At 43.3% G+C, this 19,440-nt stretch overlaps 1 protein-coding gene across 4 annotated transcripts in view; it reads right to left on the reverse strand.

Moving 5' to 3' along the window:
- The window catches only part of LOC127659488 (myotilin-like), a 67,346-nt gene that overhangs the window by 16,998 nt on the left and 30,908 nt on the right, over positions 1-19,440 (reverse strand). For 3 of the 4 annotated variants that reach the window (XM_052149337.1, XM_052149338.1, XM_052149336.1), the window contains 3 exons: positions 1,483-2,223; positions 692-836; positions 499-603 (listed from right to left, as the gene is read on the reverse strand). In XM_052149337.1, coding sequence (XP_052005297.1) covers positions 499-603; positions 692-836; positions 1,483-2,223 — 991 coding nt within the window. The remainder of the gene's footprint in view (positions 1-498; positions 604-691; positions 837-1,482; positions 2,224-19,440) is intronic. The other variant, XM_052149339.1, reaches the window with a different exon arrangement.

The following is a 19,440-nucleotide window of genomic DNA, read 5'->3' on the forward strand; positions in this document are numbered from 1 at the left end:
TTTTGTATTTTTTGAAATATTGCATTATTTCGCTTAATCACATATTTGTTTGATTTTGTCATTTATATCCCTCTATAGTATAATAAAGTTGGCTATATGACCACAAATTATTTCACTTGTACCACTTAAATAGTTTCATAACTTTAAGTCCCTTTTAAACATAAAAGGTGAATTGGTGACTGAATTTGAGACAGGTGCACTGCAATATTTCAGATCTTCCTTAAATGTTGAGTTTTTGCATTAAAATTTTTTATATGTAATATTTAAAATATATATAATATGATTTGATACTATATAATACAAAACAATATTAATGAGACCAACAGTGCAACAGTGTCTGTGGACTTGAACCCATGACCTCTACTGTGCTCTTCTGTTGATGTAATATCTATATAATCGATGAAATTGTTGAGTAGTCACCATGGATTGCATATTGCTTATTTTTTAAAAGGTATTCAAGTGTTACATTAAACAACAAATAATTGAAAATTGCAATACCTGTGCAGGCAGTACACTGAAGGAATTTTCAAGATCAAAGACTGAGGCAGCATTATCTGAACCCAGCAACCTTCTAGCCATACGCTCTTCATAAGACATCTTCTGCTGTGGGTGAAATGGTTACTGTAAGGTTCATTCGTTGGCTTCTGAACACAAATGGAGATAGAAGGAACTCCAGAAAATTTTCAGATACCTGACTGTGGCTTTGTGGAGGAGCTTTGTTTCGTAGCTTCTTCTCCAAGTCTTGGATAAGAGCATCTTTTGAGCCTTGAATCTCTTCATCTGTGGAGCGAGATGCTGGGCGGGAAACCGTCTTCTTCAGAATTGGCTTTGGTAAACTATTGAAAAATAGCCCATAGTAAAATTATTGTGAAGAGGATGCTCTTTTTTTTTGTATCAATACAAATTTGAAAGAAATTAGACATTTGTTGACACAGTAAAAGCTATCAAATTTATTTGAAAAGCAAAGGTAATTTGTAAGAATTTGATGAGAAATTTTAGAGTTCATATTGAGATTTATGAGTTTTTATCGCAGACTGGTATTTTGGCAAATCTGAGCAAAGTTTGAGACATTGTTAGGATCTTATCTGAGTCTCTAGAGGAAACTGAGAAACTGAAAAACTGAGAATTTGAAGTTGCACACAGTCATTTTTTGTTTATGTAATGCTGGCCGATTTCAAAGTCGTCTTGGACATATACTGCCATCTAGCAGCATATAAGCAACATCACACAAAAGCAACTATTTTCAGTTATCAATGCCCTAGAAACAAACTATTCATAGTCAATCCATGTTTAACTTATTTTGCAGGGAAATTGTCCAATAATAGGGAGGTTACTGACATACTGAATAGCTAGTAATGAGGGGAAGATACTGAGTGCACCTTTGAAGAGTTATTCTTTGCCATTTTTTCTTTTCTATAGGAGAATGTAGCCGTATATAAGTGGGAAAAATATGGTGTATATGTTTAGCGGTAATAGTCTTACATATTGTGTGTGTAGGTAATTTGAGACATGGGTGGAGACTGTAGAGGCGGAGCAGATGTTAACAGGGTATTTGGAGATAGGCGGGGTGGAGCAGCTAAAGTAGGATGATTCAGCGACTGACACGGAGGAGACAGAGGTTCTTCTTGGGTCTTTCGCGGTGGGCTGGGCGATCGGGGGAAGTGCCTAGGAGATGGTGACTGAGGTACAGAAATGCATTTTGCCTGGGAGCTTTGAAGTGAAGGCAGAACAGACGATAGGAATGCTGCTGGTGATAGTTTCTCGCTGTTTGGAGTACTCTGTACTTTGGGAATCAAAGTAACCCTAGAACACATTGCTCTTTGGATGGGTGCAGGCTGAGCTGGGGTCACTGATGGTCTGGCAGTTGAAGCTGGTGAGATGAGATTGTTTGGCTTGTTCATCTCATTACTGGGTGTATGGAAACTGGGCTGGGACTGGATGAAATGGCGGGGGCGCTCATAATTAAAGGCGCTAGGAGATGGTGAGAAGGTGGGCAGGTCAGCCACATTCATGGTCCTAACCTGTGGTTCCACTGATTTATTCAGCTTGCTGGTGAGGGAAAATGGATGTGGAACACTGTTTTTCACCTCTTCTGATGGAAGAGGAGGTTTGGGAGTTGAGGAGACCTCTGTTTCTTCTATAGTGGATTGACTGGCAGAACTGTGTTTGCTATCAGTGACAGCAAGAGTCTTTGTAACTTTTTTGATGCCAGGCTCCAGCACCCTGTGGGAAAAATGTGACTAAGATTATTCAAGTTGAAAGGCATATGATACAACAAATGTTATGGGATTTTGGACCAATGAGATTTCATGGCCAATGAGATTACTTCTTTGTGCAACTCCACAGAAATAGGGTGCAACAGTCAGGTTCTGATTTTCCAATATTGTTTCTTTCATAGGGGAATTGATTTGCAATGATAATGTATAAACGTTTAAAGACAGACCTACCGTGAGCTTCAAAGTTATTAATAAATGGTATATGCTTCTGTTTAAGTAATCAGCCAGCGTTATTTCAACAAAGCAGAATTTCCAGGTGAAGAACTACACTACTCATGAATCCTGAAGAGAAAGATCCACCAATCAGAGCATCAAAGCAACTTCCATAACACATTGAATAACACAATCAAGCCGGTATTTAACACTAAAATTAATTATACTAACTATACTTATATTCAACTGCTTTAAATCAATAGTTTTATATTTTTTAATTGTTTTTAATTCAATTAGGTCATTTGCAATGCTTCATGGGATTGTAGTTCATTCCCTCATTAAAAACATTAAGTACACAGTCTTTTTTCTTTTCATTTGTCTTTTCGTCTGATTTTCAAATACTCTCTGGAGGCAGGGCCGAGTGCAATGCTGTGAAGAGTGAAGCCGGCAGAGATGAGTGTTGAATAATTTCCACCTGTGCTTAACAACTGTGTTGTGTTTTACTGAGGAGTGATCGGGGCTTTTAAGGAGAAGAGACAGCGGCAGTGGAGAGAGAGAGAGAGTCAAGCTGACAAGCTGCATGTGTGTTGGCTGCTGCTGTGACAGAGATTTAAAAAGAAAACCCTGAGTTTTGAGTTAAAGACCACTGTACCATTGCACTGTTGAACGAACGTGTTTTGTCATTAAAAGATAATTCTGAGTTTGAAATCGCAGTTTCCTGCTTCCTCATTCCTTGAACATATTACTCTGTTGCCGAAACCGGGATTTGAGGAACACAGCCATCATGGAGTCCTCGCCACTGGCTGACGTGATCAAGACACTCGCTGGCATCCACCAGACCCCACACCAGGCCCTCCTGGAGCTTCACACTGAGCAAGAGCAACGCAAGGGGGGTACACCAGCAGTGACACCGGTCGCGGGACCTCCACCTGGAATCACTCTGGCCAAGACGGGCCTCCAGGACGACCCCTAGGCCTTGGTGGAGCTATTCGACCTGCCCGCTGCGTGGTTGGGCACGTTGCACACCGCCCCCAAACGAGCAGGGACATACTGGATACCAGTGAGTATTCAACTGGGAACCTATGAGACATTGGTGGATTTGGGTTGTAATCAGACCTCAATTCACCAATGCCTGGTTCAAGGTGAGGCTTTGTGCACGTAGGGTGAAGGTGAGGTGTGTGCATGGGGTTATTCACTAATAACCATAAGTGACTGTCTCTATTCAATTTAAGGGGCAAAAGCATGCTACGGTTAGTCCCCAGTTCACCCATCCCCTAATCTTGGGTACGAATTGGCCGGCATTTACTGCTTTATTGAGGGAAATCTGTATGGATGGGTGCTGTAACAAAGTGACACGGTGTGTGTTTTGTGATGCACTGGCTGGGGAGGCGGAGATGGGGCCGTCTATGTCAGCTCCGCATTAGGATGATGTAAGGGAGCGGGAAGTGCCAGCGTCCCCAGTCCTTAGAGGATTCCCTGCAGGGTATTTCTCTCTGGAGCAGACATGAGACGAGACCCTTAGGCATGCCTTTGACCAAGTGAAAGTGATTGATGGTCAACATTTCCAGCCAGACATTGCACTTGCATATTCATATTTTTCAATTATCAAAGATCGGTTGTATCGAATGATGCAGGATGCTCAGACAAAGAAAGATACAACCCAGTTGTTAATTCAGAAGTGTCGTTGGGAAATCGTTTTCCAGACGGCTCATCATAATCCAATGGCTGGTCATTTAGGGAAAGGAAAGACAATAATGGCCCATTTTTATTGGCCAGGCATTCTCGAGGATGTTTGCAGATGGTGTGAATGTCAGCTGGTGAATCCGCAGGCCACCACAAGAGTGCCATTGTGCCTGCTTCAATTGTTCAAGGTCCCTTTTGAAAGGATTGGTATGGACCTCGTCGGGCCATTAGAGACGATGGCACGCAGGCATCGCTTTGTGTTGGTTCTGGTGGACTATGCAATGCGATTTCCAGAAGCAGTGGGTCTGTGCAACATCTCAGCAGGTAGTGTTGCAGAGGCACTCTTCAGAATAATCTCAAGAGTGGGGATTCCAAAAGAAATCCTCACTGATCAAGGCACGACATTTATGACATACACTACACAAACTGTATGAATTATTGGGAATTGAATTGATTCGCACCAGTGTGTACCACACTCATACGGATGGCTTGGTTGAACAATTTAATCAGACCCTAAAGAATATAATCTGTAAAATGCTAGAAATTGGGACAAGTGGCTTGAGCTCCTCTTATTTGCAGCATGAGAGGTCCCGCAAGCCTCCACGGGGTTCTCTTCATTAGAATTATTGAATGGGCGTCGACCACACGGTGTGATCGATGTCCTATGGGAAATTTGGGAGAAGGGACCTTCTAACAGCAAACATGAAATTCAATACGCTCTTAACCTGAGAGCAAAACTCCACACATTGGGGCAATTAACAATGGGAATTTGCTCCAGGCTCAAGAACATCAAAGCCATCTGTATAATAAGTGTACACGGCTACAGGAATTTACACCGGGAGATAAAGTCCTTCTATTACTTCCCACATTGAGCTCTAAATTGCTCGCCAAGTGGCAAGGGCCCTTTGAGGTCACACAGTGAGTCGGGGAAATCGATTACGAAGTTAAACGTATGGTTAGAGGTGGAGCATGTCAGATTTACCACCTCAACTTTCTAAAACTATGGAGAGAGGCGATCCCTGTGACCTTGGCGACGGTTATTGTCTCAATCACATTGTTTACAAAAATTCAGCGCATGTCAGTATGTGATGGCAGAAAGCCAGTAGAGTGCTGTGTTAGATTTGACAAAATAGATGATAAAATGAAAGTACGACACAAAACCATAATAAATAAACAAATATTCTTAGCTATACAATTATTATATTGATATGAGTTAATAAGATACCTGAAATCATGTTAACTATAAATGTTTGATGCAAAGCCATGAGTTGAAATTATCTCCTCTGTCCAGTCAGCTCTGTTGATGTTTTTAAGCCAGAGCCGTCTACAAGAGCCATTTTTCAACAAAGGAATCCGATAAATTTTTATTGTTTGTGCACCGTTCCCGCCACCACTTCCGTGTGTGACTTGAGGAGTGACGTTGAAAAAGGATTGGTATATTGGATGAGCCTGTAAGAACACTGGTAAAGGTGTATACATGTAACATAAAATGGTCATGGGCAAAATATACATGTGCTGATCGTTTTTTTGCTTTAATCGTTTATGACATTACCTTGACAAAGTAAAACCATTTGAGGCATTTAAATTACCTTACTTACCATCTGCTTAGATAGTGTAAGATTGTGTATGTAAACGCGCTCAATGAGAGTTGGCATTTTGTGGCGACATGAGTGACAGAGACAGTTGGGATGCATGTTGAGCAGCGTTTATGCAAATTAACTAAGCCTGTGAGCAACATTGTCATGTGGAAACTACCAATGGGAGTGCATATAGTAAAGATCACATGATCCAATGCCTGATAAAGTTGGGTACAGCAACTGAGCAGGATCCTCCTGAAAAGACCAATTTAGACCTGCATGAATTTCCATGCTTGCCCAGGCCGGTAAGTGTGGTTTATTGCTGGTCTAGCTGCTGGACTTGAAGTTCATATTGACTGTGTTTACCAGTTTTCAAAAAGAGAGTTTTTGGAATTTATAATATTTCTTATTTTTGATGTTCCCTAAAGGTGTGAGCTGCCATATGGTGTGAACAGGTCATTCCACATCATCTCTATTGGGTTATGTTCTAGGCTCTGACTGGGTCACTCCAAAAGGTGGATTCTGTAGTGGATTTACTTCAATGTTTAGGGTATTTGTCCTGCTGCCTCACCTAACTTCTGAGCTTACACAGTCACCCTGACATTATCCTGTAGAATATCTTGAAAAACTTAAATTTTTACCTAGATGATGGCAAACTGCGTTCCAGGCCCTAAAGCAGCAAAACAGCCCCAAATCATGATGCTCCTCAACCATACATCATCATTGGGATGACGTTTTCATGTTGGAATGTGATGCCCTTTTTACACCATACATAGTGCTGCATGTTCTTCCCAAATAATTAAACTTTAGTTTCATCAGCCTACAAAGCGTTGTGGAGTGTCAAGATGATCTTTGACAAAAGACAGACAAACAACAAATACGCAGCAATGTTTTTGTTGGAAAGCAGCTATTTCCTTCATGGTGTCCTGTCATGGACACCATATCTGTTTGATGTTTTCCCTATTGAAGACTCACAAACAGAGATGCTAACCAGTTCCTATAATTCTTTCAAGTCTTTAGCTGTCACTCTAGGGTTTTTTAAAAAAAAATTTTTTACCTCACTCATTTTACGATGTGCCCTTTGAGTCATCTTGGCTGGATGGCCACTTTTAGTGAGAGTAGCCACTGTACTAAAGTGTTTTAGTAAATTTTTCAAACTGTTAAAACAGAGTGTGTTCATTATTGTAACATAGATGAAGATCAAAACTGATTTTAAGACAAATTAATACATAAATGCAGGTAATTCCAAAAGGTTTACATACTTTTTCTTGCCCCTGGATATCAGAACAGGCATTCTTTACCCCAGCGGCAGCAATGCACAAGCTGTTTACACAGCCCTGCCCTTTTTACACAGATATTCTGTTTAAAAAGACTGGACAAAATTAAAACTAATATCTAAAAATCCACAAGACATACAAAGTTATTTCCAAGAACAGTATTTTCCTAATATACAAATTTTCTTTACCACAGACTACAGTTTTTTAAAAACAGTTTGGAAATTTTTTTATTATTGTAATTGTTGTCACACACACAGTGTGAGGTGAAATGTCTACTGTATGATGATAAAAGTTAATGTTCTCCTAAATATATGAGGTTTTTAAGATTAATGCATATTCACCTTATTCACAGTATCGCCATCTTAAATTTCTGACAGGTATAAAAACAAGGTTTCAGTGGACAGTACTGTTGTTTAAACAGTTTTGGATTGTTCCGCTGTTGAAACATTGAGAAAAAAAACTCTTTACAAGAAATTTCAGTTGACAAAATATTCCAGAAAACGTGAGTTATGGAAAATTAGATGTGATCTAGAAACATAACGCATCTTTATACAGTGGATGCCATTGGAGAGATGATAAGTCTATCCTACACAGCCTCGTTTTTGTTCACTTAAAAAATGATTTAAAACACAATTGCTGAAGCATTTTGTGGTGCTTCTATGACACTTTTGGCTCACGTGTCGACTAGTGTGCTCTTCAGGACTCCTTTGCATCGCAAGTGCAGCACTCTATCAGTTGAACTACTCCCCAATTTGATAGCACATAAAAAAGCTTGTAAAGGGGCCCTGGGTAGCTCAGCGAGTATTGACGCTGACTACCACAACTGGAGTCACGAATTCGAATCCAGGGCGTGCTGAGTGACTCCAGTCAGGTCTTCTAAGCAGCCAATTTGGTCCGGTTGCTAGGGAGGGTAGAGTCACATGAGGTAACTTCCTCATGATTGCTGTAATGTGGTTCGGATTTAGGAACTACGCCTCCACGAGGACATAGAACGCATTGGGAGAAAATAGGAGGGAAAAAAAACGCTTGTAAAGAAAGGTCCCCATCTGTCGCTCACTTCGACGTTGTGTCAAAGAGGTCGACACAACGTCGACACTCTCTCTTGAGCACCGAATATACCTCTGAACTATGAAAAAAGGCCAATGAGATGTTGGCAGACAGAATTTGCACGTCCCGCCCCCGGACATACGGGTATAAAGGCGGAGAAATGCGTCTGTTTCATTCAGAAATTTTCTTCGGAGCCGATGGAAGTGTATGCAGCGAGCTGAGAGTCACACACCTGTTCCCTCTCACCTCTGAGCGATTACTGCTGTTGGATCTACGGCGCACTTCACATTTCTCCTTCTCTGCACGGCAGTGCAGTTTGCCCCTGGGCGCTTCGACAGCGCAATACTAAAGAGTGTTGTATAAAGAGTGATTTTCTCTAAAAGAGTAATTCTCTCTAAAAGAGCAATACACAGTGGCTTTGAATATCCTTTTCAGGACGCGTCTTTATAAAGATGCCCTTCCGCCCCTGTGTAGTTCCTGGATGCGGTAGTGTGCTCTCCGCTTCAGACAGCCACAGGCGCTGTCTCGTGTGTCTGGGCTGCGATCACACCGAGGCAGCGTTTGTGGATGGTTCATGTTCTCACTGCGAGAACATGACCATGGCAACGTTGCGGTCACGACTTCAACTGAAAGAACGCCACTCCAGCCGCCCCCCGCGTCGCTCCTTCTTCCCACAGGATTGAGGACAATGCGGCTGGCGATGGAGGCGATCCGGGGATGGCAGCAGGCACGGTTTCGCCGGGTCCCAGCGAAACCCCCGTCCCCCGGCACGCTTGTTGACTTCCGTCCGGGCGCGAGAAAACAGCGGCTCGCCTCACAGCCAGCCTGCCTATCCTCTTGAGCCCCCCGAGCTGGATGAGCTTGCCACTGCATCGGAGAGCGGTCCGGCATCTGACGTGGGGGCCTGGCTGTGAGTGGCGCGCAAACCCCAGGAAAAATCATCCAGCTGCGACGGCTGTGGGGAGGACATGGAGGCCAGCATGCCTAGGCTGAGGCTGACGCCCAGATGTCCAACATGCTTGCCCAGGCCGCCGCCAGCGTGGGGTTGGACTGGAGCCCCTCTGTCCTCCCCACAGCCGTCACAGCTGGATGATTTTTCCTGGGGTCTGCGTGCCACTCACAGCCAGGCACCCCTCTCTGCTCGTCACAAAGCCCCTTGCTCATCCGCTCTCACTGCCCTCGATGGCGGAGTGGCCCATGGGTACATGGTGATTCCCCAGGTGGATAGGGTTTTTGCGATCCACCTGTGCCCCGGGAATGATGCCACCTTGCGGGGTCACCCTGTACTCCCCTCCAAGGCCTGTAGGATGACGACACGAGGGTGTCCCCCTGCAGCTAGAAAACGTGCTCCGCCTCAACCCGGGCCCAGCTCTCAGCCCCAGCGTCGAGCATCCCGTAGGAAGCGCACACCCCCTGTCTCACGGACCCACTCGAGGACCCGGAAGGCTCCCTGGTGTTCCTGAGACATTCAACAAAGAGACCGAGATGCTTGCTCCGGAGCTGGTAAGCAGACCACTACGTCCCCTGGTGGAGGGCCAGGAGGAGAATTTTTATTTGAAGTTTTTTCATTTGCCGCACCCCTCCGGGGCTGCGGTACCCACATTCTCAATAAAAGAGCGATTTCCTTTGTCTCTGGGTCACCTGGCCCGCAAAGGCACTCTGCTGCCAGACCTCGACAGTCCCCTGGATGCGGACCCCCCGCCTCCAGCCAAGCCACGACTGTCCCCCGGCCGGCCGGTTCTGACGAGCCTATAGGACGCCGACGCTGGACCTCCTCCTCAGTCACTAACCCGCCCCCTGCCGGGTGCGCAGAGCAAGGTAAGTACTTCGAGTCTTTTCTCAGCACCAGAGCCTCGGGACACCATACTACCTGCTCCGCCCTAGCATGGAGCTTGGATGTGTGGCTTTCACTTCCCAACCCGTCTCGCTGGCTGGCCAGGACTATCCGACTCGTTTACGCAATGCCAGGCCCCCGCCCCCCTTCACGGTCGTCTGCTTTTTCGCAGCACATGGCGAGCATGCCAAGTCCCTGCGCACAGAAATAGCGACCCTTTTGCTCAAAGACTCGATAGAGCCTGTCCCTCCAACCGAGATGAAGAAGGGTCTCTACAGCCCTTACTTCATCGCACCCAAGAAAGGCGGCAGCTTATGACCAATCTTGGACTTTTCAACCGGGCCTTACACAAACTCCCGTTCAAAATGCTCATGCAAAAACATATTTTAACTTGCGTCTAGATTGGTTCTCAGCGGTAGACCTGAAGGACGCATACTTCCATGTCTCAATACTGCCTCAACATCAACCCTTTCTACGGGTCGCGTTCGACGGCCAGGCGTATCAGTACAACGTCCTCCCCTTCGGCTTGTCCCTGTCCCCTCGCGTCTTTACGAAGATCGCAGAGGCAGCCCATGCCCCACTCCGAGAAGCAAGCTTTAGACGTTTTGAGCAGCTCTTTGTCTGCTTCGGTGGACAGCGGAAAGGGAACGCTGTCTCCAAACAGATGCTCTCCCATTGGGTGGTGGACGCCATTTCACTGGCCTATCGCACCCAGGCCGTGCCCCCCCCCACCTTGCGGGTCCGAGCACACTCAACAAGGAGTGTTGCGTCTTCATGGGCACTAGCCAGAGGCACCTCCCTGGCAGACATAGGCAGAGCAGCGGGTTGGGCAACACCTAATAGCTTTGCGAGATCCTACAATCTTAGGGTAGAGTCAGTCTCGATCCGTGTTTTCTCAGGTCTGAGCCGGTAGAACTCGGTAACACGCTGACGGAATGACCAGGTGAATCGCTTGCACCTAGCGCCTTTTCCCTCGGCTGAGGCAATACTGTGCGCTTTTTCTCCCAGGAGAGCCCACGCACTCGGCTCCCTGGATGACTCCTCCCTAGCCCTGTGGGTCTGCAATTCGGCAGAGGAAATTCGCCGACCCAATCCACTGCGGGTACTCAAATCTACCCTGTACTGGAATAGGTGCCCCGCAGGTAAGGGCTCCTGCGTGGACGTTCCGTCTGTGTGTATCCGCGGTCTCCTGCTGTATGTCTCCTTACGAGTGGACCCGCATCTCCCTTGGGCAGTTCCAGCTGCCCCCCGGTTGCCGTGTCTGTAGCAACTTCTCTCTCTGAAGAGGCGGGATCTACCACCGTGCCACTTCCCACATGTGACCTAAAAGCACATGTGGTGTATTTCGCCACTTTTACCTCCCCCTCGCTGGGCGGGTTTGGTCTCCGTAGGGTCTTTTCCCCCTGAAAGAATAGGAAACTGGGTAAGACCCCTTCCCACGATGTGTGTAAGGGCCACAGCCGTTTTGCGCTATGCGAGAAACATAGAGAGAAAAGAGGCCCAGCTAGACTCGGCCCGTTCCCATTTTGGCAAGCGTCGTTCCCTGATGGAGGGAACGAGACGTTGTGTCCTCCCGGCCACGTTGCTGAGCTGAGCCACTGTTGTGGCCGGACCATTTCCGGCTCCTCAGAAAAATCCTGAATGAAACAGATGCATTTCTCCACCTTTGTACCCATATGTCCGGGGGCGGGACATGCAAATTCTGTCTGCCAATGCCTCACTGGCCTTTTTTCATAGTTCAGAGGTATATTCGGTGCTCAAGAGAGAGACCCCTAGTGTCGCTTCTTGGACACAACGTCTCATTGCCTCCATCAGGGAACGGAGGTTACATCCGTAACCTAGATGTTGGTTATGTAATGCAAACATTAAAATGTGTCTCCTTACGAATCATGAGCTAGAAAAAGTGTGTAGATGTCATAAGATCACATTGTGTGAGGAACAGGGTCAAAAGTAAATGTTTGTGAACTGATTATATGCCATTTTACTCCTGATTTTTGTGAAAGGGAATACAAATAATTGTTATTGTAGTGCCTCTAGTGTTTATCTTACCAGGAAACTGCAATGAGTACACACAAAATATCATTTTGCAAAAATAGGTAGGTATTGCAATGTGATTCTTTGAAACCGGGTCTTCCATTGAAAACATGTTAGTCACATCAGGGGTTTCACCTCTTTAATGTTCTGTGTGCTATGCTGTTATGGGCACTTCTACTTGTTTTGACAAAAATCTGCAAATGGCATTGCAATTTTGAGAGAAGTAATTTTGGGTCTCAATTACCAGAAAATGTGCAGCGAAATCTTGGTGGTATTACTAGAAAGCTCAGTACAGTGACTTTGCCACCTCTTAGAGTGCATCCCTTGCCACAGGGACCCTGATGATGGTCCTGACCTTCTCATACTAAATATACTATGCACAAAACACAGCAGCCACAGCATTATTACAGTTAAAGCAGGATTTTTAACTCAATCCCTAGGAGCTCCAACAACACTAAAGTACAGCCGCTCAGTCCATGCCTGTCTACATATGTCTGTTATGCAACTGCTTACTGAAAAATCTATTGCACCCCCCACACACAAGCAAACAATGAACCAGCTCAAATGTACATACTTTATAGTACAAACTTACTTTATAGAAATAATATTACAAATATGATCAAATAAATAAATGCAATGCATGCAATATAAGCAATAATGAATCTACTAGTGACAATAATCTTCTGCACTCTTCATAGGTTCATAACACTGTATACTGTTGGTGCTGGTGTGTTAATGTTAGACAGCAATGCAGCTAAATAAAGTGTCTTGAGGCAAAGGCTGACAGACGTGGCAGGTGCACTTCATTTACAGCTACACTGGCTCTCAGTTACCCTGTTTAGAGGTCATTGTGAATAAAGCTCCAAGCATACTAAACATTGTTCACTTCTCTGTAACAGTTCAATAACTTGCAGAACCATACTCAATTCTAAGTGATGACAATCCACCCTGTTTACATCATTAAAAAATAAATCTAGATCATTTAGAGTACTAAAGAAATTTGATTGTTGATCTGGATTTGAAAGTGAAGACATACGTATAAAACAATCATTTTATGATGGAATCAATATGTACCTGTAGAGACAGAAATTATGAGAAGGTAAGGTAAGAGTGAATTTATTCCAAAAATTCAGCTCCTCTTCTCAACAACAACAACAAAAACAAATCTGTTCAAGAACTGAGACTTCAAAGGACCTGAGAAGATCCACCACAGGACATATCAACTTCGCAAACGTGTTTTGTGTCAACTACCCATTTAAATATTAATGGATGGTTAAGTCTAACCTAAGTTCCACTGAAATCCGTAGCCTGATTTAAAATTTTAAATTCAAGTAAAAGTTCAATTAATAATCCTGAACTAAAACAGGAACAGGACAATCAGTTTTCAACTTGTGCAACTCTGATTAGCATTTATTAAAAGTGTTCAATTGTGTTTATTGTTCACAAAATAAGCACCACTGATAATGAAGTAAAAGGGCTCATATCTTCCAGACCAATGGCTATGATGGCTGAATAAACAAATGGAGAATTAAAAATATTTTTATCCCAATTTTGAAATGCCCAAGTCCCATGGTGCTTTAAGTCCTCATGGTGGTGTATTGCCTCAACTCGGGTGGCAGAGGATGAATCTCAGTTTCCCCCATGTCTGAGACCGTCAACCTGTGCATCTTATCATGTGGCTTTGTTGAGCACGTTACCATAGAGACATAGCACATGTGGAGGCATCACGCTATTCTCCGTGGCATCCACGCACATCTCACCACGCGCCCACGAGGAGGTTACCCTATGTGACTCTACCCTACCTATCAATCGGACCAATTTGGTTACTCAGGAGACTTGGCTGGAGTCACTCATCATGCCCTATATTTGAACTAGCTACTCCAGGTGTGGTAGTCAGCGTCTTTACTCGCTGAGATACTCAGGACCCAGTAAAAATGTGGGTCTTTAATAGTTGGCCAGAAGAGTTTGATAAAGTGGATGAAATGTAAAATGATCACTACTACTTAAGGGAAAAAAATGCCAAAAGAATGCACAACACACACATAAAAACACACTGCGAAAATTCATGATTAACTGATAGCTCAGACAGGCTAAATTAATTAGAGATTTTCTAATAGGATGAAGTGAAAAGGAAAACAAAAGCAGAAGGCAGTTCGCTTCAAGCTATGGTGCCCTTCTTTAACTCTATAATTTTTTTCTGTCTTTCAAACTGGCACACTGGATGAACAAAAATATTAAATTGTTTATAAAGAACTTAACAATACTTGAGAACACTTTGAATGACATCCTTAGACACAACAGCACAGCATTGAGATACAGTAAAGTGGGGTCCAAAAGTTTCAATGCTTGTTTTGGAATTTGTTCTATTTTAATAACATTTCTCATTTTATTTTCATAAAAAATTTAATTGACCAGTATGATTTGAGAATGTTACAAAGAGTATCTTGTTTGCTTCAAGGGAAGCAAAGATATCTGACTGTCTGTACAAAGGAATTGGCATGATCAATGTCACAAATTACAATTATTTCAGTAAACACGGTAGGGTCGGTAAAGACTGTTTGTTTTTCTGTTCCAGGTTGCACTTCCTTTTTCCAGTTACTGCCAGAATGCTGCCCGAATCTGTGTTTGTTTGTATATTGCTAGCCTACGTTTATCGTTTACAGCCTGCTTCTTTTTTGCAGTTTCAACAGCGTGTATATTACCGTGCACACCCGTTTTCTTTTCTCTTTTATTTCCCCCGCTTGTCTACAGTTTGCATTTCAAATGTGTCCATTAGTTTTCTCCACTGTGTTTTACACAGATTTTTACATCAGTATTAAACCTCTGCTGATCATGAACCACCAAAACCACAGCAAACAATTGCGTGAGTGATTCACATTGATCTCAAACCCTTGCAGCTCAAGAACAACATAACATCAATAACAAAAAGTTGTGGTAAGTCATGGCATCCACTCATGTTAATGCTTCCTGCATTGAATGCGACATGTTTTCTATAGCTTCTTCCATCAGCAGTGATAAATGTGATAAATGTTAGGAATTAGTCAGGCTGCTGGAGAAGGTTAATGAGTTAGAGACATGCATCAGAAGACTGAGAAAGACAAGCCGGTAGACACTGTTTCAGATACGGTAGAACAGCGAGCAACACACACTTTGGTTACAGCTGTAGAGCCCCTATAGCAGGGCGTAGGTGTGATATCTCGGTGGTATACTCGCTCAGCAAAGCGACACCACTCTCCTGTTCCTGTTAGGGTTTCCAATTGATTCTCCCCACTCAGTGATGCACCCATTGAGAATCATGTCAAAAGCGCCCTTGTTATAGGAGATTCTACTGTAAGGAACGTTAAATAGAGACTCACGCCACTATTGTTAAATGCATTACGAGATCAAATTTACAAGTGCTGGTTAATGCTAAACGTAGATTTTCTAAAACTTGTATTCATGTCGCCACTAACGGTGTCCTGGCCCAGGTCAGGAACCAGACAAACTGGCTAATCCAAATGTCTGCTAGCTGCCTTGAGACATCACACAGGTCACATAAACTACAACATACAGAGACTGTATCACCTAGATCACATAGAGACTGTATCTGAACCCAGAACACAAACCCCTCACTAAATCATTTATAAAAAAAAGGTAAAACTTGAAAATAACAAATAAAAATGGAAGATAAACATCATATAAAGGTAGGGCTACTAATCATTAGATCTCTTTCAACCAAAGCACTAACTGTGAATTAAATTATTACAGATCATAATTTGGATACAATCTGTTTAATTGAAACCTGGCTTAAACCGAATGAATATGTTAGTTTAAATGAATCTACTTCCCCAGGTTATTTACATTTACATTTATGCATTTGGCAGACACTTTTATCCAAAGCGACTTACAGAGCCCTTATTACAGGGACAATCCCCCCGGACCAACCTGGAGTTAAGTGCCTTGCTCAAGGACACAATGGTGGTGGCTTTCCTTGGTGAATTCGCAAAATTTCTACCAGATATAGTAGTTACTGTGATAGAGCTTTAATTGTTGGTGACTTAAAATGACACATTGGTATTAGCATTTATCGATATTTTCAAATCTCTTGGAGTCAGACAAAATGTGTTAGGACCAACCCATTGCAATAATCATGCACTAGATTTTATTCTGTCATATAGAGTTGATGTTGATCCTATAGAAATTTTGCAGCACAGCGATGACATCTCAGATCATTAACTTGTTTCTTGTATGCTGTGATCAGCTAATTTTCCTCAACCAACACCACGCTATCGTTCAGGTAGAACTATTCTTCGACCACTAAAGATAACGACCACTAATAAGCTTCCAGATTTATCTCATATACTCAGTAAGACAATAAGTCTAGAATAACTTTATGTAATAACAGAAAATATATAAATAAAGTCTTCTCTAGCACTCTTAGTGTTGCTTCCCTTCGATTAAAGAAAAGTAAAGAAAAAAGTCCCGCACCATGGTACAATGATCATACCCATGCTCTCAAGAGCATGAAACTGGAGCAGCTTTGAAAATGGAGCAAACGTGGAAGAATGCAAAATTAGAGGTATTTTGCGGTGCATGGAAGAATAGTATCTGTAAAAGAAAGGGACTAAACGCTGCCAGGTCAGCATATTTGTGCAAACTCATGGAAAATAACCACAACAACCTAGGTGTTTATTCAGTACTGTGCCTAAATTGGTTTGGAATAAAGCCTCTACTGAACCAGATATTCTATCACAACACAGTAGTAATGACTTCATAAAAATCATCAGAAATCATCATAAATAAAATTGGAATTATGCAACTGTCTGTCAAAGTACCTTAGAAAACAGTGTCTCATAATTTTCCTCAAGAGCAGCTTCAATTCTTCTCTGTCATAAAAACTAACAAAACTTATCAAAACATTAAAAGCCAAAACATTTATGTTAGATCCAAAACCAACTAAGATCTTAAAAGTGGTATTACCTTTAATCTCAGAGCCTTTTCTTAACATTATTACCTCCTCGCTCGCCTAAGGACATGTCACAAGAAACTTTAAATTGGCAGTTATCAAACCGCTTATAAAGAAGCCACAACTTGATCCTGGAGAACTGGCTAATTATATACAGATTTAAAATCTTCAGTTTATGTCAAAAATAATAGAAAAGGTAGTGTCCTCACAACTATGTTCATTTTTATAGAGAAATCGTATATATGAACAATTTCAGTCAGGATTTAGGCCTCATCACAGTACAGAGACTGCACTTATCAGAGTTACAAATGACTTTCACTTATAATCTGATCACGGCTGTGTGGCAGGGCGGAAGGCAGGGCCGGGTCGTGATTCTACGCACCCGGTCCCGTATTAGGCTAATCAAGCCTCTGAGGTTTAAAGGTCGACTGCAGAGTTTCGTGCGGGAGAGAGAGATCGTTAGTGGACATGTCCGTCATGTGTGTGTTTGTGTCTTTTAAGTTTCTCATGAAACTATTATTTATATTGAAAAGCCGGTTCTCGCCTCCTCCTTTCCATTGATCCCTTTACACTGGTGCCGAAACCCGGGAAGGAGGAGGGATACGCTGTAGTAGAGTTCTCGCCACTACCGTCCACCCCAACGGAGCAGCCGCGGCCATCTGCCGGGGGACGAGGAGCCCAGCCGCCTGAACGAGGACGATGGCTGCCGACCGCGAGGGGAGAAGGGGCTCCTAGCCGACCGCCTGGAGAGGTCAGGGTCGCTGCCAGGGGCGGAGGAGTCGCCTACCGGCCGATGAAACGCTGCAGGGTTTAAGACCGCCGACCGCGAGCGGGGAGGGGCTCACTGCCGACCGCCTGGAGCGAGAGAACCGCTGGCAGGGGCGGGGGAGACCCCTTCTGTTCCCAGAGAACGCGGCGGGGTGTTCCGTCCGCCAGGGGCTGGAGGACTGCCTCGGATCCGCCCGGAGAGGCGCGGCTGTCGTCCGATAGAGGGTGGAGGAGTGGCCGAGGAATAAGCTGCGGCGTATCGGAGAACTGGCGTAATCGGAGTAAGAGTTTTTTTTTTTCATCTCTCTCTCCTCTCTCTCCCGCACGAAACTTTGCAGTCGACCTTTAAACCTCAGAGGCTTGATTAGCCTAATACGGGACCGGGTGCGTAGAATCACGACCCGGCCCCGCCCTCTGCCCTGCCACAGGCTGCATTTCACTTCTAGTGCTTTTAGATCGTTGTGCTGCCTTCGTTAGCATAGATCACAACATTCTCTTGAAATGTTGGCATTTGTGGAGTTGCATTAGCATGGTTTAGGTCCTATTTAGCAGGCCGCTACCACTTTGTCTGTACAAACGAGGAATTGTCAAATCAAACATTGAGTGCCACAGGGATCAGTTTTGGGCCACAGTTTTCTCCTTATATATGCTTCCCCAGGAGATATAATCATGAATCGTCGAATAAGTTTCCACTGTTATGCCGACAATACCCAACTTTATATTTCTTCGAAACTTCACAATTTTCACAATTCTCCAAATTAGCAGAGTGTATAAATGAATTAAAAGATGGCCAGAAATTTCCTTCTACTCAATTACGACAACAGAGGTACTAATTACTGGAACAAAAACCTCTAAAAATAAGCAACCAAAATATAATTTAACTCTCGATGGATGTATAGATACGTCTTCTACAGCGAAGAACTTAGGTGTTATTTTTTTATACCAATCTGTCCTTTGAAAATCTAATTTTCCTTGTTTGCAGAACAGCATTCTTCCACCTCAGAAATATTGCTGTTACAACACATGCTCTCTGTTGCTGATGCCAAAAACATTATTCATGCATTCATGACCTCAAGGCTAAAATATTGAAATGCATTACTGGGAGGATGTCCTGCAAGATCAATAAATAAAATAAAATTGGTTCAAAATGCAGCAGTCGGATTGCTGACTAGAACCAAGACATATTATCATATTAGCCCTATTTTATCATCGTTACTTTGGCTACCTATTTAATTTCATATTAATTTTAAAATTTGGTTAACTCTTTACAAAGCTTTGAATTGTCTAGCTCCGTAGTACTTAAGTGACCTTCTACCATGCTATATTCCATCACATTCATTACCATCACATTCTGGCCTGTTAATTCCTAGAATATCAAAATCCACAAAAGGAGGTAGATCCTTTTCATATTTTGCTCCTAAACTATGGAATATTCTCCCTAACACTGTTCGGGATGCAGACACACTCACTCAGTTAAGTCTAGACTAAAGACTCATCTATTTAGCCAAGCATACACCTAATTTATCCTCCAACCCACAATTAGTCTGCTTTAGTTAGATCTGCCGGAACCAGAAACATTCATCATTATCTATAAATCTGCAAAAAATTTAATGGAATCTACGCTAATATTATTCTATTTGTTTCCCTGTCTCACAAGAGCCGGCCAGATCCAGCTTAATTCCTGCTTGGTGTTGGACTCCACTGCTACGTGTCTCTGTGTGATGATGACTAAATGCAGCTGGTGCCAGCCAAACTTCACTTCAGTCTATTATGATGGACTTCAGAGGATGAACTGAAGCCAAATCCAACCATAAGACATAATACTTCATATGCCACTGCCTGAACC

This window comes from Xyrauchen texanus, chromosome 19 (genome assembly GCF_025860055.1).
Source record: "Xyrauchen texanus isolate HMW12.3.18 chromosome 19, RBS_HiC_50CHRs, whole genome shotgun sequence".
Lineage (NCBI taxonomy): Eukaryota > Metazoa > Chordata > Actinopteri > Cypriniformes > Catostomidae > Xyrauchen > Xyrauchen texanus.